Below are 21156 nucleotides of genomic sequence, written 5' to 3' on the forward strand. Positions count from 1 at the left end.
ACACTTCAGCATAGCTTTCTTATTGCCTTCTTGTTACATTTTCCAAAAAAAACTGCATGGGACAGTGATCAGAATCTGATCCTACTTTTTTCTTTAGTCCCTTCTCTCTCTGTGGTTCCTTTGTTGATCTTTCCTTGAAATCACTAGCCTGGGATGAGTGTCTAAGGTTTCAACCATGCTGAAGCTATGTTCTGGCTGGACTTTTGCTAGGCATTTGGGTAGTCAGAATGGTGAAATTCTGTGGAAACATCAGAAGCCAAAATTGACAACAGAAAGGCATATTTCTGTGTGAGAGACATTGCCAGGGGGTAGAATCTTCCCTGTCACTAGTAAAATTGGTGGGCTGGAAGAGTGTTTTGGTGTTCAGTGTCAGCTCTGGGATCGTAGAGAAGCTTTGGCTTCTGTCAAAACCAGGGTGCCCAGGGAAATGAAAATATATCTGACAGTGAGGATCTAAGACAAAATCAGTAACTCAATATGTAAGTGTTTCCTGGTGAGATGGATTCCACAGATGGCAAGTCTTGACTGTGCTGAGCTCAACCCTCATAGGTCCTGGATGATGTTGTGGGGATCCATATCTCAACTAAGTCATCTTCTGATAATCTCCCTCTCCTGTGCTAGGAGGACCCTTAATGAAGCTTAGCTCCTGGATTTGAGTTTTCTGGTTGCCCTATTGCTTCATGGTATGATAATGACAATTGAAACATTTAAGGGAGTTCTAGGGTTCATCTGGATCAAATTTAATAGTCTCAGATGAAGTTCACAGTTCTAGAGTCTCCCAGAGTACTTGTTTATTGCAATAGGAAGAGTTGATTTCCAGGTAAAACAGCACCTTACCTGTACTACCTGCATTTTGTGATGACATGCGATGCAAAACCCAAAATGCATCTCTACCTGAATCAGCCACATGGAGGTGGAAAGTATTAAGTACAGGCTATGAGCCTTGGTAGTTGCACTGTCTATATCTAAAGGCCTTTAACTCCATAAAACACAACACTGCCCATGAAAGTACCAGCTGATCACATTCTTACATTTTACATTTGGAGCCTTCTGTTTCATCATTTTAATTTCATTTGCTCGCTAACCCCTAATCCCTCAAATTAACCCTGCTGTGCTGCTTCCGGCCTTGCTGAGCTTCTGAACTGGCCTTTTGTTGTGGTTACTGCACTGAACTCTTCTCTAACCTTTGTCATTTTAATTTACTAAGTTATATTAACCTTTAATTCTTATGTTTTCTATATTTGACCTAATTTTTTTTTCTTTTTTATCTATTTTTTCTCTTTCTGTCTCTGCCCTCTCTCTCCTCCTTCTTCCCTCTTCCCTTCCTGTGTCTGTCGTCATACATGTCACCCTGGACGTCACTGGACATCCCCACTGCCACATGCACCAACATTTGTTTTAAAAACAACCACCTCCCCCTGGGGAATCATTGTTTGACACCTGCAGCAACCTTGGGTGGCTCCTCAGCCTCGTATACCTTTGTCTCATTGCTTCTCTCTGCAGTGACTCTTCTTTTGCTCTGTTAGAAACTTGGGGTGGGGTGGGGGGCAGATGGGGAATCAAATTGGCTTAAAAGCTCAATTCCTACCAAGGCATGAAAATGGATAATACCCTCTTTGGAAGACCATGTCAGGACAGCACTCACGATAAACACAAACAAGCATTCTGTTTGGAAGATGAAGGCTTTGCAATGAGGAAAAAGGTTTATTTCAAGGAATTTTACCATTAATAGATTGTTTTGTGTTGCTTATAATGAATCTGCCCCTTCTTAATATATGTAAAGAAAAATCCATCATTGACCCTTCTAAAAAGAAATCATATGAAAGTACAATATTTAAAACCACTTTGTGCTGGTCTATATATATTTTTTGCATATCTGTTACTGATTCCACATTTTTCTCACACAAATAATGTTGCAAAGAGAAGTTTTCTGAGGTCTTCCTAAAACGTGCAACAGACCTTTTTTTGAACCACCATAGCTTCCCTTCTTGTTTCTCATTCGATCCCTAGCCCCTTTCCACAACAAGTAGTTTGGCTTTGCTTTTCTTTAAGTGCCAGTAATAAGAGAACAGGCCTTTGGGGGGGGGAGGTCACCTGAGCATCCTGCTAACTTGATGAGCTCAATTAAGTCATCTCTCTGATCATGCAGCAAAGACTGGATTGAACTGACCAGACATGGAAGGGAGCTCATGAAACACTCAGAGAAGCTCCCCAGGCCTGGAGTGTAGAACTAGAACTAAAGACAGGGCCCCCGCTGTGATATTTTCACAGAAGTTTTGTAAAGTTTTGTAAAGCCTGATGTGCTGGGTGACTCTCCCCCACTGCACATCACAGATTAACAGAGAGCAGCGGTGGTTTGGGCATTATTGTCCTCCGGTGACCCATGGCTTTCAGTGCAGACCTCCGTATCCCAGGCTAGAGACAGCTGTTCTAACCAGACAGTGAAGCACCCTGCTTCCCTAAGCAAGGTAGAGAACCAGGAAGAACCCTGACTCCAAGACCCTTCAACCCAAGTGTGATCATCACCTATGAACAGATTAGTAGCCAGCCAGGCTTTCCTGAGCAAACCCGTGCTATTCAAACTGCCTTTAAGCAGAGCTACTCCAGTAAGTCTTGGGGTTTTTTTTTATTTCTAATGTTCTGTCACAGAGTAGTATCCCAGGGAGTGTGTCTACCTTGGCCCTCCCTCCTGCTGGGAAGTGTGCTTTCTCCCAATACCCTGGGGAGAAGGCAAGGGACAAGGCAAGTGATGCCTGCCTGTTAAACTGTAGAAATGAACCCCTGAAATGAAGGCTTGTTCAGTATTCTCAGCACTTTTGATTAATAAAATTCACCCCAGTGTGGCCAGACCCCTACATGTTTGTTTAGCCATCTCTAAACATCTCCATGTGAGATCATGGATTATTACTCAGAGTGCAGGCAGACTTGCAGACAGAAATGTAAAAAGATAGCCAGCCTGCAGTCAAGGGTGTGTTGGAGCTAGCCCATACCAACCAGCAAGACAAGAGCTGGTTGTTAAATCTTCAGTGTGAGCATTTACACATCAGGAATCAGCAAATGTTATAAAACAGGTCTTGATTTATTGTTTCGTTGATTGTCCAGACTTAACAAAGTCATGGAGAAAATGTTCAAAATGCAGATTAAACTTTCAAAGTGTGTCTTGATTTGGGACATCTGCTTGTTAAACATTTACCAGCACACCTCTGTCTATTTGCAGTACAAACTCATGTTTGCAGAAACAGATGTGCACGTGTAAGAGCTCACACACCAATTACTGCTAGGCCAGCCCTACCCGTGGGTGCTATTTGCAAACGTGCACAGGCACACGTTCACTATCCCTTCAGACAATTAGCTGCTGCTTAATCCACATGGATTTCAGCGTGTTCTAGGCCAACAACAAACCTAAAACCATCTGAACAGGCCCATCGCCATACATGCACATGCTGAATTTTGCGGGGTGAGCTGTTAGTTGCACGCAATCCAGAGATACCTTCCAGCAGGGAAAGAAAGAGTCATTTCTTCTATTATGGGCATGGAGGGAGATGTTTATTTCAAAACCAGTTGCCTGCTTGGCTGTGGGAGTTATGTGTGCATCTGTCTCTCCAGGTACCTCTGACAGTAAAGATTCTTTGGTTCATTTAAGTAAATTAAGTGTTGGGAGGAGAACTTAGCTCCCATTGCCACCATGGCTCCTCAGGATTCCCCTGGAGCCAGGCAGAACCTTGTCAGAAATGACTTCAGGGTCAAGCCTATAAGCCTACTCTAACCAGCATATGTAATCTCACTGGAACCCTTCACCAGAAGCTGTCGTCTTTAGAGCACATTCAGCAAGCCCCTCAAACACATATACCCCCTTGGTGAAGGCTCTAGCTTCCCCACATTAGCACACCTGCCACCTACCCTGCAAGGAGTCCTTAGGATCACTGTCTCCAAGGGAGCCCTGTAGTAATGGGTGCTTTCCTTCTGGCTATGCAGCCCCTGCCTTTGCTTTCTATAGCAGGGCTGAATACACTGGGCAAACCCCAGGCCCCCCATGCTCACTCTTGGAATATTTATACGGCAGGTTTGGATCATGTTTTTCTACTAACAAGAAATGCTAATGTTGTTGTGTAGATAATCAGTGAGGCCTTTATAAAGTTTACACCCTTGCATTATTAAAAAGAAATAATAATTCATGTGAACTGCCCAGTGTGTTTTGAGTTTATTTTGGAGCTGTGTCTTCTACAGAGTTTCATTAGTTCCCTGGTTCTCCTCATGTATAACTGCATTTCTGGATCACTAGATAATACCAAGATTGTTGTTTAAATTGAACCTCATTTGTAACCTGGGTGAAGTTCTGGCCAAAGGGACAGCCAACAAAAACACTGTCAATTAATGGCTAGTATGGACTGATGGTTTCCTGGGCCTCTTCTAGTTCCTGATGGGAAAGAATTTTTTAAATGCCTTTGCAACACCCAGTGTCAGAGCAAAAGCTCCTGGTGACCTAGAAGACCAAATTTCAAAACTTCTTAGACCGTTTTCCCACCATGATGGAAGCCTAACGGAGTGATATTGCTCAGAGGGAAGTCTAACGTATTCTCTTTGGCAGACCAAGCCCTCTTCCCCACCACTGTTACTGACTCCTCCATTCTGACCCTGCAGGTCAATCAGTATGATTTCCATTTAAAGGTCCAAGGGAAAGTAGCCAAATTAGCAGAAGGAATTTAAGATGGAGCTAAAACAACAACTCCCAGGTTCCAGGCTTCTGGCTGAAGTCATTCTGCCTGTGTTGACTGGGACTGCTCTTCACAGCCCTTCACCCAGCTGCTAGCAGTTGTATTGCCTGCCCTAATGTCACAAACCTACAGCACCCTGACTCTAAGGAAGGAGTCATAAACTAAATAAGTGCACCTTCAGGTTCCATTTTAAAGCCCTGATGACTTAGAGAAGTAGATGTCTTTTTGAATTAATTTCAAGGAGGAAAACACTGGTTTCCTCTAGGCAACAACTTCTAGAGGATAGGATGTCCTGGCCCATGAAATCCTGACTCTGGAGTACAATTCTAAACTCTCCAATTAGTAGGGAATTCATAAAAGAAAGGATCCCTTAGATTCCCTTAATACTTAGACCTCACAAAGCTTCACAAAGTCATACTTAGAAGGGGACACTACAGGGAGATGGGTCTATTATTTTCATCCTTTTGTAAGATCTTACATAGGACAAGCTTTCTTCTACCTAGCATTCGTAGACTCAACATTCTCCTGAGATCCTGACCTTTAGGTGTTTCATCTGCAGCCTGATGCCTTCTATACCTAGCTCTTCTCATTGCCAGACCTTCACAAGTGCTTTCTCTCTCCAGCTGGAGGAACTTAGCACCTCCTTTAAACCGCCAGACTTGCTGCACTCAACTCAAGTGGCATCTTCTCTCTTAACACTCTGTGCTCCTCATCCATCTGTGTCCAGTTCTGTCTCCGTATGGGCTTCACTTCAGAAAAAGAACAGTTCTCATTAAGAGGAGCACATATGTGAGGGTCGAGCTTCATGCCATAGAAACAATTATTCTCCATCTTTTAGAGGACAAAAGAGGCCACCAGACCTCACCTTGGGCCCCAGCCTCAGGCCTAGAGAGCAGGGGAGGTCTGGAGGTAGTGTCAGAAATCCTTTGGGACTTGGAAAAGAATAGGCAGAGACAGGACTTTTGGAATTAATTAATCAGTAACAATTTATTAAGCACCTACTATGTGTCAGGCATCAAGCTAAGCACTGCAGATAAAAAAAGAGGCAAAAGACATTCTCTGCCTTCAAGGAGCTTACAATCTAAAGGGAGAGACAGTATGCAAACAAATACATACAAAGCAAGGTATATACAAGATAAATAAGAGTTAAGGGGGAAGGCACTAGAATTAAAAGTGTAGGGGTAGACTTCCTGGAGAATGTAGCATTTTAGTTGGAACTTAAAGGAAGCCAGGGAAGTCAGTAGGCAAATTTGAGAAGGGAGAGCATTCCTGGCCTGGGGGACAGCCAGAGAAAATGCCCAAAGCTGAGAGTAGAGTACCATGGAGCCAGGAGACCAGTATCACTAGATGAAAGAGTATGTGGCAAGGAGTAAAGTGTAAGAAGACTGGAAATGTAGGAGGAGAAGAGTTTTGACCACCAGGCAGCATTTTGTGTTTCATCCTGAAGGCAATACAGACCCATTGGAATTTGTTGAGTAGGGGGGTGACATGATTGAACTTGTGCTTTAGGAAAACCACTTTAGTGGCTAAGTAGAAACTGGATTGGAGAGGGGAGAAGCATTAAGTAGATAGACCCACCAGCAGGCTATTTCAGTAGTCAAGGTATGAGGTGATAAGGGCGGGTACCAGAGTGAATGGGGGCAGTGTCAGAAGAGAGAAAGGGGAATATTTGAGAGATGTTGAAAAGGCAAGATCAACAGTCCTTGGCAACAGATTGGATATGGGGTGGGAAAGTGAGAGATGTTGAGGAGTCCAGGACAACTCCTAGATTGACAGCCTAAGGGACTGGGAGGATGGTGTTGCCCTATACAGGAACAGGGAAGATAGGAGTTGGGGAGAGTATAGGAAGAAAGACAATGAGTTCTGTTTTGGACATTACTGAGTTAAAGATATATATGGACATCCAGTTTGAGATGACCGAAAGGCAGTTGCAGATGTAAGACTGGAGGAAGGCAGAGAGATTGGGACAGGAAAACTAGATTTGAGACTTGTCAGGATAGAAATGGTAATTAAATCCATGAATGCTGATGAGATCACCAAGTGAGATATTATAGAGGGAGAAGAGAAGAGGGCTCAGGACAAAACCTTTTGAGATACCTATGGTTAGAGGACATGACATGGATAATAAAGGAGACAGAGAAGGATCGGTCAGATAGGTAGGAAGAAAACCAGGAGAGAATGGTGTCCTGAAAACCTAAAGAGAAGAGAATATTAAGGAGGAGGGAGTGATCAACAGTGCCAAAGGCTGCAAAGAGATGAAGAAGAATGAGGACTGAGAAAAGGCCGTTGGATTTGGCAACTAAGAGGTCATTGGCAATTTTGTTTTAGTGAATAATAAGTTTGTAAGTTCAGACTGTAAGGGGTTAAGAAGAGAGAAAGTGGAGATACCCTTTATAGTTGGCTTTTGGGGGGATCTTAGCTACAAAGAGCCAAAGAGAAATAAGATGGTAGTTAATAGGGATTGAAGGAACAATTGAGGGGGTTTTTTTCAGGATGGGGAAGACGTGGGCATATTTGTAGGTACTAGGGAATGAACCAATAGACAATGAAAGGTTTAAAATAAGTGAAAGAGTGGAGATGACAGCGAGGGGGGGAAATCTGTTGGAGGAGATGAGATGGGATAGGATCACTTGAACAAATAGAGGGTTTAGCCTTGGTAAGGAGTAAGACCACATCATTATATGAGTCAGGAGTGGAGGAGAAGATAGTGGCAAAAGCATCTGAGTAATAGGAGATGAAAAGGGGAGAGAAGAGGGAGCTCATGGCAAACGACTTCAACTCTTTTGTTTTATGTTGGTAAAATATAAGGCAAGATTTTTAGATGGGCGGACCAAGGGAAAGGGAGCTACAGGTTTGAAGAGAGATGAAAAGGTTTGGAAGATCCACTGTGGACAGTGGGATAGTGAGTTGATAAGGTAAGTATAGTAGGATTGCCTAGCATCAGTGGGGGCCCATCTGAGGTTGTGTACCATAACTTTGTAATGGTCCCAGTCAGAAGGGTCGTGTGATTTTCTCCACCTTTATTCAGCAGCACATGTGTAGGGGGAAAGGAAGAGAATGGTGGGAATAATCCAAGGCTGAAGCTTGGCAGGGCATAATCAGTGATATGATAAGTGGGCTGGGGATTTAAGAGAAGAGGACAGTATAGAATTGAATTGGTTCTCCAAGGGGTCAAGATAGAGAAAAGAAGAGAGATTGGCTGGTGCAGGGAAGGTGGCCTGGGAGAGAATTGAAGGCTCAAGGGATTGCAGGTCACACTGTGGATGAAGAGTAGGGTTTTGTAAGGGAAAGCAAAAGGAGAGTGAAAAGCCAGTAGATTGTGGTTGGATAAGGGGATTTCAGAATTCTTGAACATGGAGGTGGTACATTTGTAGGTGTTAGAAAGATCAAAGATATGACCATCTTTGTGTGTGGCTGAGGTAGGTTGGAGGAAGATGAGAACTGAATAACTCAAGGAACTGAGTGGCTAGGGTGTTGGAGGGAGAGTTAATATGTATGTCGAAGCCCCTAGTATGACAGTAGTTGGGAAACAGAAAAAAATTGAAACCGTGAACTCATTGAGGAAGGAAGAGGAGTGATATGGGGGTCTGTTGACAACAGTTACTAGAAATTAGATAGCTTTTTTTTTTAAATTTTGAAAGGTAGTATAGGTAATGAATAGAGAGTTGGCCTCAAAGCCAGGAAGACCCAGGTTCAAGTCCTGCCTGTTACACATACTGGCTATGTGGCTCTGGACAGGTCTTAAGCTCTCACTGCTGCGGCCCAGAGGTATCCAACATGGACCAGTAACACTCTCTGGTTTGGCTTAACCACATTAATATGGAATTGGAAAATATTTAACAAAATGAGTAAACATACAATAAAATATAAATAATGTTAAAATTGAAATCTAAGTCAATATGTAGCTTTCAAGGATCCTTAAGTAGGTAGGGTTTAGTGGTTCCTGTTTCTATTTTGAGTTAGATATCACTGCTCTCGACCATAAGCTACAGAGCAAGGGCTAGCCTGCACTAGTAGAATTTTCAAATCAGTGACATCTCAAAGCCAGTCCTTATCTCTTTTCTAATATCAACAGGGAAATTCCCCTCCAAACAGCCATCGTATCAGAGACTGACCTCAGGGGGCCATTACACATGGGATGTGAATGGCATTTAGTGTTTCAGAATATAACTTTTCAAATAATCTGTTTTCAAAGTTATACAACCCAGTTAAAATGGTGTTCATTTTTGAGTTTTGGAGCTGATGGTTTTCACAAGCAAATGCAGAAAATAGACATCCTCTCCTTACTTCCCCAACAACCACGGGGGGTGGGGGGGACAGGAAAAAAAAATACACCAACCCCTCACCTTCCAAAGTAGCTTTTATTTGTCTCTCTCAAAAAATGATGTCTGTACTGGTGTCTGGCATCTGGGGCTGATGTCTGAGCTGGGTGTTTGGCATTAACAGCAGCCAGTCACTTAGAGCTCCATGCCCTAAATTCCCCCTGCTAATGGAAAAATGGCCCAAGCTCAGGGTGATTTGCACATACAGAGAACCGTCCCAGGGCCTACCTAAGTGCCAGTGAGGTAGGTTACACAACTTCATTCTCTTATTCAGGTTCAAAATGGAGTTGAGAATAAATGGGAAATAAAGGCATAGAAGAAATAATTGCAAATATTCTTAACACTACTTAAAAAGCATCTTCAGTAATAGGTGTTAAAGAGGATAAAAAGCCAGGAATGCCCTCTTATCTGTAGCAGGAGTCATAAGGAGTGTCAACAGTTGTACTCTTGGCCCTGAAGGCCTCTGAAAGGTCTTTAACTAGTCTTTCTCTGGCATGTAAGGGGAAAGAGTGGGAGTGTGTGTAGTGGGGAGGGAGGTGTCTTAAGAACTGGGTAAATAGAGAAAACTCAGGGGAAGAGAAGAAACATCTGGAAGTAAAGAGAAAGGCAGGTTTCACTGTTATGCCCAGCAAAAAGCCCAGCCACACTGGATGTATTTCCAAAGACCACACACATTTGCCTACAGCTATGAGGTTAAGAAGCAGGTTGTGTCTGGAGGTCCTGTTGGGTTTCTTGCCAATATCCCTGAGACATATTTCTAGGGAAATGAGCTTGTGGCTCATATACAAGTTAAATTTTTGAGCTGAGAGAAAGTAATGTGACTGTCCACAGATAAACCACTTATAGAGTCAGAGTGGAGGAGTCTGCTGTGAACTGAATAGTCCCCACAGGACCTCTGACCACATTAAAAGGGGAAGATATATGCCCCCACCTCTGGTGCCAAGTACCATGGGCTATGTGTTCATTTCATTATCCTATGTGATGGATGGCTGGAATACCGCTGGGCATATTGGCACAGGTGTGAAGAGGTATAATGGGCTGGGAATGTTGATTGAGGCAGGGCCATGGCAATATTTGCAGCTGCTAGGAAGTTCCTGACCTGGCCCCTGCCTCGCTCTCACCTTCCAAGGAGCAGGCTTGACCTGGGCAGGTTTCTTCAGATATGTGAAGGTATATCAAATGGAAGAGGATTTTTAAAATGTGTTCTGCTTGGCCCTGTGGGAAGAAATAAATAATGGCAGAGAGAGGCAGATTTCAATTTAATATCAGGAATTATGATTAGAGCTGTCCAAAAATGAAATGAAGTGACTTGGGAAGTAGTGGGTTCCCCACCATTGGAAATCTTCACATAAAGGATAGGTGTTATAGAGGGGATGGATTCCTTCAGACACCAGGTTGAATGGATATACTCCAAGTAAACTTCCAACTCTCATATTCTTTGAAGCTATGGATCAGTAGGGACAAGGAAGGCAAGTTTGTAGCCACAATTTTTCCAGAAAAAAAAAATTTCCTCCTTAGAAAGTATTTTCTACTTCTCTGAATTCCATTGTCTTTTTCTACCCATCACCATTTATTCAGAGTCAACTTATATGGTCTTTATTCCTTCCTTGATTGACTCATTCCCCAAATAGGTCAGGTTGAAATTGGGCATGATGGCAAGGCTTTCCCAGGCACCGAAATATTGACATTGTCAAAATGAAGAGTGTGAGGAAGTCAGGAGAGAGAAGACCTCAGAGGTAAATGATGGGGATTTCTCTGATGACACGTATGATACCAAAGCCCTGAGGAGTTTAGAATTCAATGCACCAAACATTCATTAAGCACTTAATATATGCAAAGAAGTATCTGGCTAGGTATAGGGGGCACAAAAGCAAAAACAAAAGTCCTAATCCTGAAAGTTTTCTTTCTATTGGAGTTTTTCTTTCTACATGTGCAAAGATAAGCAAATATAAAACACATACACACATACGTGTGTGTGTATATATGTATGTATGTATATATGTATGTATATGTATGTATGTGTATATGTATGTATATATGTGTATATGTATGTGTGTGTGTATATATGTGCGCTATATATATATATATATATATATATATATATATATATATATATATATATATATATATATATATACACACACACACACACACACATACATATTTGTGCCTCTGACGCTGACTGTGTGACCCTCCCTGGGCAAGTCCCTCCACCTTCAAGGACTCCAGGCACCTCCCTAATACTACACATTGCAGAGCAGATATCAGTCTGCTTGGGAAGAGAAAGGGCTCCCTAGGTGCTACCTACACTGATGAAGTGAATGGGTCTAATCAAAAATAAAATGAAGAATAATACAAAGTAATTTAAAGAGATAACAAGCAGGGCGATAAAAGACAGACTGTAGGAGATAGGATTTGATCTGTGCTTTTAAGGGATTACAAAGATGAGGAGAGGGATGAATGGCAAGTAGTGTGAAAGGCCTTTGGGAAGCAGACTCATTGGAGGCAAGCCTAGCCAAATCTAGGAGTGCCTGGGAATGAATGAGGTGTGTGAGTGAGGGTTCATCCACTGAGGCATGTGTATTTTGCCTGATGGGAGCATGTGCTTCCATCTGTGTGTGAGCATATTCACTTTCACTGGAATCTGAGCCAAGCCAAGCCTGAGTTCACAAATGGTGAGTATTCACAGAACCCTCACTGCCTCTCCCCTGTCCCCTCAAACCTTCAGAGCCTTGGAACCTTGGAAACCATAGGGTCTGGAGAAGCTACTGCTACTAAATCCTACGGGCTCTTCCTAAACAGGAGAAGGACAACTTATTGTGGGACCTAGTTATACCCGAGGTGTTGAACGGTACCCACAGGAAGAAGTCAAAGAAATGCACTGTGTAGCGCTCAGCAGATTCCACCTTGTCCACTCTCTGTTCCCACAGGGTGAGCAAGCAGATGCCTCGGAGATTAAGTCAACAGGCTCAACGTTACACCCCCAGTCACACAGTCCAGTCTAAGGCTACTGAACTGTGGTAGAGTAAGGGCTCTGTCTGAGGGGTTATTGATAGAACAGTCTTAACCACAGTTAACAGTGGAATAAGCTGAGTAAAATTGGTTGGTGGAAACAGAACAAATCAGGAGATATGGCTTTTGATCTCAGCTCTACTCCCAAATAGCTAGGTCCCACTGAATCTGAGCCTTGCCCTTGTGAAATAAGGTCATGCCATTCTGACCTCCCTAACACATGATAAGAAGGAGGTCATAATGTCTACCTAATACCTAATAGAGGACAAAGGTACCATTGAAAGTTGGTATCCTGTATGTGTCACATGGACCCTACCAGGACTAATTTTCAGGGTTGGGGGGCTTCTGGCTTTCACCATCCATTAACCATCAGCCATTTTTTTTTTCTTTTTCCACCTCTCAATTGGTCTCTCAAGCCAATGGCAGCCCCACCACCAGCCTGGGCACCGGTGCCATTGTGGGCATCCTCATTGTCATCTTTGTCCTCCTCTTGGTGGCTGTGGACATCACCTGCTACTTCCTGAACAAGTGTGGCTTGCTTATGTGCATTGCTGTCAACCTGTGTGGAAAAGCTGGCCCAGGAGCCAAAGGAAAAGACATGGAGGAAGGCAAAGCTGCATTCTCGTAAGTACCCACACCCACCTTGCCAGAGGGCTCTGGCTTAACAAGGGCTTTCCTTTAGCTGAGAACAGGTCATGTACCCTCTCCTAGCCTCAGATTTTCCTCTTTGGAAAGTGGAGTGAATAAGGCCTGTTCCAGATCCGTCTTGGAACATTAAAATGGAAATGACCTTCCCCATTTATCAGATGAGGAAACTGAGCCCCAGAGAAGTTAAGTATGCCTAAGGTCATACAGCTAGTACATGGAAGAGACTACCCTACTCTGAGGAAGAGGCATAAGGAGAAAAGATTGTAGAGAAACCAAGATGAAAGAGAGAATAGCCTTTATCAGTCATGGCTAGGGAGCACCTGTCTCTAAGGTCTGGAGAGACAGAATCTCTTTTTCAGTCAGCAGAAACTCCATGCCGCCCGTCCACCCACAAAGTTAGAAAGATACATTGGATTAGACTAGGGGCAAAGAAAGAGGGAAATTGGGATCCCACTAGCCCATTTTCAGAATATCATTACCTAATTCAGCTAGCTAGGAGAGAAACTCAGTTCCCCCTAGCTCTAACAAGTCTCTGGATCAAAATCCTCTCACCCAGCCCTAAATGCTGGGTGCCTTGGGATCTAGCAGGCAATCTCTCTCTACAGGAAGGATGAGTCCAAGGAGCCCATAGTAGAGGTGCGGACAGAAGAGGAGCGGACCCCAAACCATGATGGAGGGAAACACACAGAGCCAAATGAGACCACACCACTGACAGAGCCAGAGTATGTGGGCTGGGCACCTGGGGAACATGGGTGGGGTCTGGAGTTCCAATACAGGACCAAAATCTTCCTGATTTCCTGCTCTTCACCCATCTGCCACGACAACTCCTAGGCACACTAAAAACAGCAATTCTCAGTAGGATGGAAGTTAAACACTTTTAACTTCAAGAGCAGTTTGGTTGAGAAACCACCTACCTAAATATGTTAAATGTGACCCCCTGAATCTCCTTAGAGAGGAAAGTGTGAGAAGGTTAATTCAGGTCAGCTGCGGGTTGCTCTGGATGGGTAGAGAGAGCTGGTTTGCCAGCAGCTGCCCAATGAGGAATCTGAGGCACCCCTCCAATGCTACACCAATCAATCAAACATTCATTGAGCCTGGAGATACAAAGGCAAAAGTGAAATAATTCCTGCCTTCTGATGGTAATGTCAGAGGAGATAAAGGGGCACAAAGGTATGAAGGGCATTACAATTTTCACATTAATCAATATGATATGTGTAATGAATATACTAATAATTTAGATTTCTCAAGAGCTGCCTGTCTGACTCAGGAGTCCAAATTAACAATGTAGCTTGAAATGATCTGTTAAACCCTTGTCAATGCTCTCAAAAAAAAAAAAGAGAGAATTCAAAGAACTTACATTCTATTGGTGGAGACAACACATGAATAAACAAGCATATTTGAAATGAATACAAGGTAATTTGGTATGGGAAGGCATTTCTGACAAAGGTAGCACTTGATTTGAATCTTGGAGGAAATTTCTTCTGCTTTTCTGGACTGAGACAGTTGGAGACCCCATTACAGCCTCCAGGAAGGAACGCTCAAGACGCTAATACATGTGGCTGCCTGGTGGGTGTGTGGGATGCCATGAGGCTAAATGGAATTTGGTTTCCAGGGCTGTAAAACTGTCGGTGCCATGGGCCAGTTAGGGGTTTTCCTGGTTTACTTTGATTCCAACACCTGACTGTGTCTGATTTGTTTTTTCTAATCAATAAGTAGAGGTATCTGATGTGCTGCTGTGCTACCTCCTCCCTGTCTTCCCCTCCCCTGTTCTCAGCCAGACCCCTACTCACTCTGGTAAACCTAGCTTCCAGGGCCTGCCTTGGCTAGTAACTTGAGGAGCATTCTTAGAGCTAAGCAGATCAAGAAAAACCCAGACACCCCATGAGCCAAACCCTGATGTAGAAAGTAGCAGGAGCCAGCCTAGTCTACTGGAGTGGGAGCCGGCAGGATGAGATGAAAGGCAGAGCAGAAGAAATACTACCTCTCCTCCTAGTGGGGGAAAAGTAGGTCCCGTTTTCTCCGGCCACCTGTCGTCTCTTCCTTGTTTCTCTCCCGCCCTCCTGGGGGTGTGCTTCCTCTCTCTCTCAGCTCTCCTTGTTTCCGTGTGCGTGTGTGTGCGTGTGCGTGTATAACAGCATGCCCTACCACTCATGTCCCTCTCTCCTCGGCTTTGGCTCTGCTCTGCTCTGCCTGCTCTTCTGTCATGTCTCAGCTTCATTGTCTATTCTCTTCTACTTCCTGTCCTCCCCACAGGCTGCCAGCTGACACCACAGCCACTGTTGAGGACATGCTGCCTTCTGTCACCACCATCACCACTAACTCTGACACTATCACCGAAACTTTTGCCACTGCTCAGAACAGCCCCACCAGTGAGACCACAACCCTGACTTCTAGCATTGCCCCTCCGGCCACAGCCATTCCGGATTCAAATTCAGTGCCAGCTGGCCAGGCCACTCCCTCTAAGGGCCCGGGAGTGTCTGCCTCCTCCCCACCACCTGCATCAGCCCCCAAAGTTGCCCCCCTTGTTGACCTGAGTGATACCCCGACCTCAACTCCTGCAGCTAGCAATTTGTCTTCTAGTGTTCTGGCCACCCAGGGGGCTGTCCTCAGCCCCAGTGCCCCCACCAATGTGGTAGAGGCCTCCAAGACTCCACCTGGGAATAAGGCAGTCCCCGCTCCAACCCCTACCAATTCCACTAGTCCCCTGGCTGCTGTTTCAGAGCCCTCCGAGGCCAAACAGGAGCCAGCCGCCACCAAAGGCCCAGACCAGGAGCCCACTCCGCCCAGCACGGTGAAGAGCCCGACAGAGGCAGCCACGACCCTCACTAGCCCGAAGAGTGAAGCTGCCCCCGTCAGCACTGCAAAACCCGCCCAGGGCGAGGACTTTAAAATGGACGAAGGGACCTTCAAGACCCCAGAGATTGACCTTGCAAAGGATGTCTTTGCAGCCCTGGGTTCTGCTCCTCCCGCCCCCGCAGCGAGCGGGCAAGCCCCAGAGCTTGCTTCTTCCCCTGCAGACAGCTCTGTGTCGCCTGCACCAACAAAGACCGAGTATGGCCTCTCTTAATCTGCTGTCGATTATATCCTGTGGTGTTGTGCGTCGGTGCTGTACTGTGTCCTCCTGTTAGATGTGCCTTCCCACTAACCTTGGCATTTTCTCGGTCCATTATGGGAGGAGGGGAGAAGGAAACAGTCAGCTAGCTCGTAGAGAGCGGACTGAGGCAAAGGGTTTGGAGAAAAGATGGGGAGGCCCCGGAAGGCAGCCACTTGATCACTGATTAGGCCACATTGATCATGTTTTATTTGGAAGTAGCTTCTCTTTTTCCTGGATGGGGAAGGGATATCCTAGCAAGAAGTTTCCAAATTCTTTTCTGCCTTCTGGGGAAGCAGAATGAGGTGCTCCAACAGGTCACCCATGGCTCTAGCAGGCAACAAGAGGTTATCATCTCCTGGGTAACTGACCAGAAGCCACACTTATGAAAGGAAAAAGGCCAAGAAAGAGAGATTCAGATATCTCCATTTTTCCCCCAAGAGCCTAATCTCATCACTGTCAGGCTGAGCTCTTCCTCCCATGCCTGGTTCTTTGGGGGTGGGACAGAATGTTAGGTAACTGTGATGCTGCAGTGGTACTATTGTGTGCCAGGGAGAGCTTTCTTCCCCACATGCAGCTTAAGTGCTGGATAGTTGGTCAAGCTTAGGCCGTGGTGGAATCTTGCCCCAGGAATATGTTTAAGCCTCTCCCTTCTGCTTCTTGTGCCTGTGAGATCTCCTGAGGTCTGCAAACTTCATGCTTTGTATATCTTCTTTGCCCTGGAGATGGGGAGCATGGGAACTTTCATTCCCCCCGCCTTAGCCCTTGGAGAGGTCCCTATGGTGAGCAGCGAGTGTTGTGAACACAGGCTGCAGCTGTGAGCCCTGCAAACCAGTTCATAAGAGCTTAGCGTCTTAGTGTACAGGAACCAAATGGCCCTGTGCACTCGTGCCAAACCAGGACCTTTGATGAGGCCCTCCCAGGAACACACAGCAGCACCACAGGTGCCAGGTGGCCCAGGAAAGCCCTCAAACAGTCCTTACCCAGAGATACAGGGGTATTTTCCCAAGGGTGGGAAGGTCATCACAGCATTGTTAACTGTGCTAGGATTCCTGGCAAACACAGTGTCCTCAAGTCAGTCTGCAGGAGTCTTCATTTTGATTACTCAGCCCTTCCTTCCTACCTATGGGTTCAGGGCCAGGAATTATTGCACCATCACCAGCCCTAAGGCACAGGGTTGGCAGCTGTTTGGGACCACATAAACAGTCTAAGAAATGGGCTGCATTTTCCCCCCTTTTTAGCCTATCCCTTCTGATGAAAGAACCCTTGGCATTAAGCTTAAGAGCCTCAACAGGACAGGGGCTGGTCCTCAAATTGGAACTTCCTAGGGAGACCTGGCTGCCTACTAATGGGAAAGGGGGCTGCCTGAGCATCCACTGACTGCTTCTGTTTTCTTAACATTCTGCAGGAAAGCCCCAGTAGAAGGAAAGTCCGCACCCCAGGAGACAGAAACCCAGCCAGCTCCAGCAGAAGTCAAGACGGTCCCCAACGAAGCCACACAAACAAACGGAAATGAGAGCAAAGCGTGATCAGTGACGGGAAATTAAAAAGCAAACATCACATTAAAAAGTGACAGAACCACTTCCCCGGAACATTTCTAGCATCACACTCGCGTGCATGTGCACGCGCACACACACACACACACACACACACGCTCACACTCACACTCACACATATCTCATTCCTCTAGTGTCTTTTGCCTTTAAAAAAAATCAAAAAATCAGACAAATAAGTAAACAAATTGGGATCTCCTTTTTGTAGGTTTGTTAAAAGGATCCCTTTGTTGTGCATTCACTTGTAAGGAAATTTAAAAGAAAAAGAAAAAAAAAGGTTGAACCCACAGCCAAACTAGGACACTCCGTTCCCTGAAATCATTAACAAAAACAATCCAACAGACGACAAAAAACCCCACCGAGTTAAGAATCTAGGAAGCTCAGAACAAATCTAGGTTTAGGAAGACAATACTTTGCTTTCTCGGATTTAGCACCCGAGCAGCTTCAGAGAAGTACTTTCTTCAGGCACGATGACTAACCGAATGAACAAAGTCCACAATTTATTTTTATACTTTTCAGTCGAGTTTGAACTATGTAAAGCCTCATAAATAAGTTATAATTTCTGTTCACTTTGTATTTGTTCAGTATGCAAAGTGTGTCACCCTTTCTAGCTGAATTCAGTTCCCACGTAGACTCGTTTTGTAGGAAGGATGCCAAATTGCAGCTTCTGGGGGGTAGATTTCAATTTGCAGTATTCAGACTTCTTTTCTTTTCTTTCTTTTTTTCTTTTTTTTTTCTGCCAACATTATTTTCCAGTGTTTACAAATCAAGAAATGTTTTATTTTGATTTGCGTTTCAATGTCCACATAAAAAGCTACCTTTTTTTTTTAAACATAATGGATACAGTCTAGAGGTAGTAAGTTCTTCGCACACTTGCTTGACACAGGGAGACTTTTCAAAATCTGAATGTAGACAGTAACTGTTCCCCACTTCTTCTGTTTTCTTTCTCTACCTTTGGCTAACCTGGGTACAAACAAGATTTTCTCTGGCTCTTTGCTTTTGGTTTTGGGGGGGCCAAGCTGCTTGCTGATTACTCACTAGCTACATCCAAGAAACAGACACTGCTTTTCCAGGCATTCTGGCCCTTTCCTTGGATGACTCTCCCTAGGTTTTGCTAAGTGAGGCGGAGATTGTACAGTTGGGGCTGGTCTTGGCAAACACATTTTAACCCCAACCATCCCCCCTTTTTTTTAGAAAGCCAAATGAAAAGGTATATGCAAACAATTACTTTTCAGCCCATAAATCTAGATTTGAGCGGAAGAGCATGTGTGCTTCAGGGAATTGTTGTCTTTTTTTTGGAAATCTGTCGAAGTAAAGCAACATTGGCCTTCTGTTCACTTGGACAGCACCTGTGAGATCTGCTGTCTTGATTCATAATACAACTCTCCTGGATTAGGAACTGAGTGGGGGGGACATACAGGAACTTTAAAAGGGGGTGGGAGGGGAGAAGGGTAAGACCAGCCCTTTGTATAGAAATTTTTCTTTTTTTTTTTTCTCATTCTACTTTAGAACTGCAAGCTTGTGCACTGTGGATGCGTGAATATTTTAGTGTGAAACGTGTTTTTGTCATAGTATTGAAATAAAACTTCAACATAGTTTGGTTGTGGAAGGTGTAGAAGATAGTTCAGAAAATTATTCAGGAAATAAAATAACTCTTAAAAGGAACAGAAGCCTTTAAACAAAGAAAATTAAATAATAATGATGATGGTGATTATAAGTAAACAAAAACCAATACTCCGGCATGCATTCCTTTCCTAAGGTATGATAAGGGAAGAGGTTAGGGTGGTGAGACTGTCATCTGAGCCTGTTCCATTAAAGCCACACTCTCCAGTATACATACAATTCTGTAGTCTAAACAGTGGCAATGCTAGATTATGATTTCAAACTGTGAAAAACAATGCTCTCATCATTTGCTAAATGTGGGGTGCTCTTTATTTTTTTCAGTTGGGTTGTGGGATTTTTTTGCATTTTTTCAGCTCCTGGGGATGGAAATGGAGGCCCCTGTATGCACAACCCTGGCCTGTTCCTGTCACTAGGGCTTGCATAAATATACATTTTAAATACACTGGCCTTCAGAAAACAATAACAGTAGTAAAAGAGGCATAAGATGTCCAGCAGATTGAGAGAGTAGGGCTTATGAGTCAAGAAGGAAGGACCCAGACCTGCCCTGAGATCACAGAGGAATATGTTGCAACATCAGAATTGTCCAGGGGAACCAATTCCCTCATCTTATGATGCTGAGGCTTTAGCCCACTTGACCAACACCATTCTATACCTCAAAGGGTGATTATTAATTAAAGTGAGCAAGTGGAAGTCACATTCTGATGGCTAGGAACAGGTGGAGGCATATTTAGCACTCAGCTGGCTTTCAGAATGACCTCTGATACAGGAGAACTGAGGTACCAGGGGCCCTGAATCTACCTATCATCAGCCCCATAAATGACAGCAGTCATTATCTACTTCTCCCGTTACACATAAGTATGTCTCACCTCTCAAAGTTTCTTTTTTTGTTTTTGTTTTCCTGTTCCTTTTTAATTCTTCTAAAGTCAGAGGGAGTTACTTTACTTCCACGCTATCCATTTTTTTTTAAATGGATGAACTTAGTCTTAATTTTTCTTAATCCTTTGAAGGAGGGACCAACTTTATCCATTTTTCAATGTGTGTGTTTATACATGTGTATGTGTATGCATACGTATTTACATAAACACTCATCAGTGGTCAAATGCTACCAGTGGAGCAATCACTCAACACCCCAGGCCACACAAATCCAGAAAGGACCATGGTGTATTGGAGTGTGCAGCTTGCAAAGTGGAACTATATTTTCACACTTTTCTATGGAGCCTTCCAGATCCCAGGTTTTCGCCCTAGGCTGTTTGGATAGTCGTTTTCAGAACTCCATTAACATCCCTACCCAGCATTCCCTACTTTGGGGCCTTCTCTCTTGTTATAAAACTTTTTACCAAGTGAAACATTGACACCACCTTTATTTCCATTCTCACTGGTGTAAATACTGAGTACTAACTGAGAATTTTGACTTTGCATTCTGTCAGAATACTTGTGTTCAATAAAAATTAAAAAAAAAAGTCTTTGCAGTCAAACCCTGATTTTTTTCTCTCATGTATGAAATGAAGAAACAGCTCAGGTATTTATGAGGGGGCTTAGTGAGACCCAATGTTTTACAGGAATTTTTCTTACAAGTTAGATACATTTTTCTCTGGATAATAGTTTCTAATTCTTCTCCCACTCCTTGATAGTACTATCAGTTGACTTCCTCCCCATCCACAAAAGAAAGCAGAAAGTCATTACTGCTAATTAGAATAATGATCTGTACTTGAAGTGAATTTTAATTTAATTTAAAAATTTTTAATTTTAACAGTGAGTTAGATGAAAGAGTCTCTCTCTCTGTCAGCTAGCTCTCAACCCCAAATCCTATTTTGACTACCCAAAGCTTATCCCCATTTACCCAACTGGACTTAGAGAAAAGAAAAAAAAATTGTTTTAGCTTGAAATTCTGCATGAATGAAGTCTGAAATATGGCTCTCTTTGGCAGAAACAGCTGATTTCCATCTGTTGTGAAAGGTGAAGATTTCTGCAGAAGCCAGCAAATCTTCCTAGATATGTACTCCAGTTGTCCCTGGGATATGTTCTGACACCACCCCCACTGAATATATGGATTGATAAGAGGGTACCTACATCAGCAAAGATTTTTGTACCATAAATGCCCAAGCTTTCTGGTGGTGGTAACATTTATCCCCTCAGACAGCAAAACTTCATTCAACAATCAGAGTCTTTGTGTTTCAAGGTCCAGCCATGGT

General features: G+C 43.9%; 1 protein-coding gene across 1 annotated transcript in view; it reads left to right on the forward strand.

Annotated features, from left to right (window-relative positions):
• The window catches only part of NCAM1 (neural cell adhesion molecule 1), a 449248-nt gene extending 428830 nt beyond the window's left edge, over positions 1-20418 (forward strand). The window contains 4 exon segments of the mRNA XM_078156859.1: positions 12466-12673; positions 13303-13419; positions 14951-15748; positions 17197-20418. Of these exon segments, the coding sequence (XP_078012985.1) occupies positions 12466-12673; positions 13303-13419; positions 14951-15748; positions 17197-17317 (1244 nt within the window). The 3' untranslated portion in view covers positions 17318-20418.
• Positions 20419-21156: the final 738 nt, after the last annotated feature.

The sequence above is a fragment of the Phascolarctos cinereus genome, unplaced genomic scaffold (assembly GCF_003287225.1).
Source record: "Phascolarctos cinereus isolate Bilbo 61053 unplaced genomic scaffold, phaCin_HiC Scaffold_726;HRSCAF=1367, whole genome shotgun sequence".
Classification (NCBI taxonomy): domain Eukaryota; kingdom Metazoa; phylum Chordata; class Mammalia; order Diprotodontia; family Phascolarctidae; genus Phascolarctos; species Phascolarctos cinereus.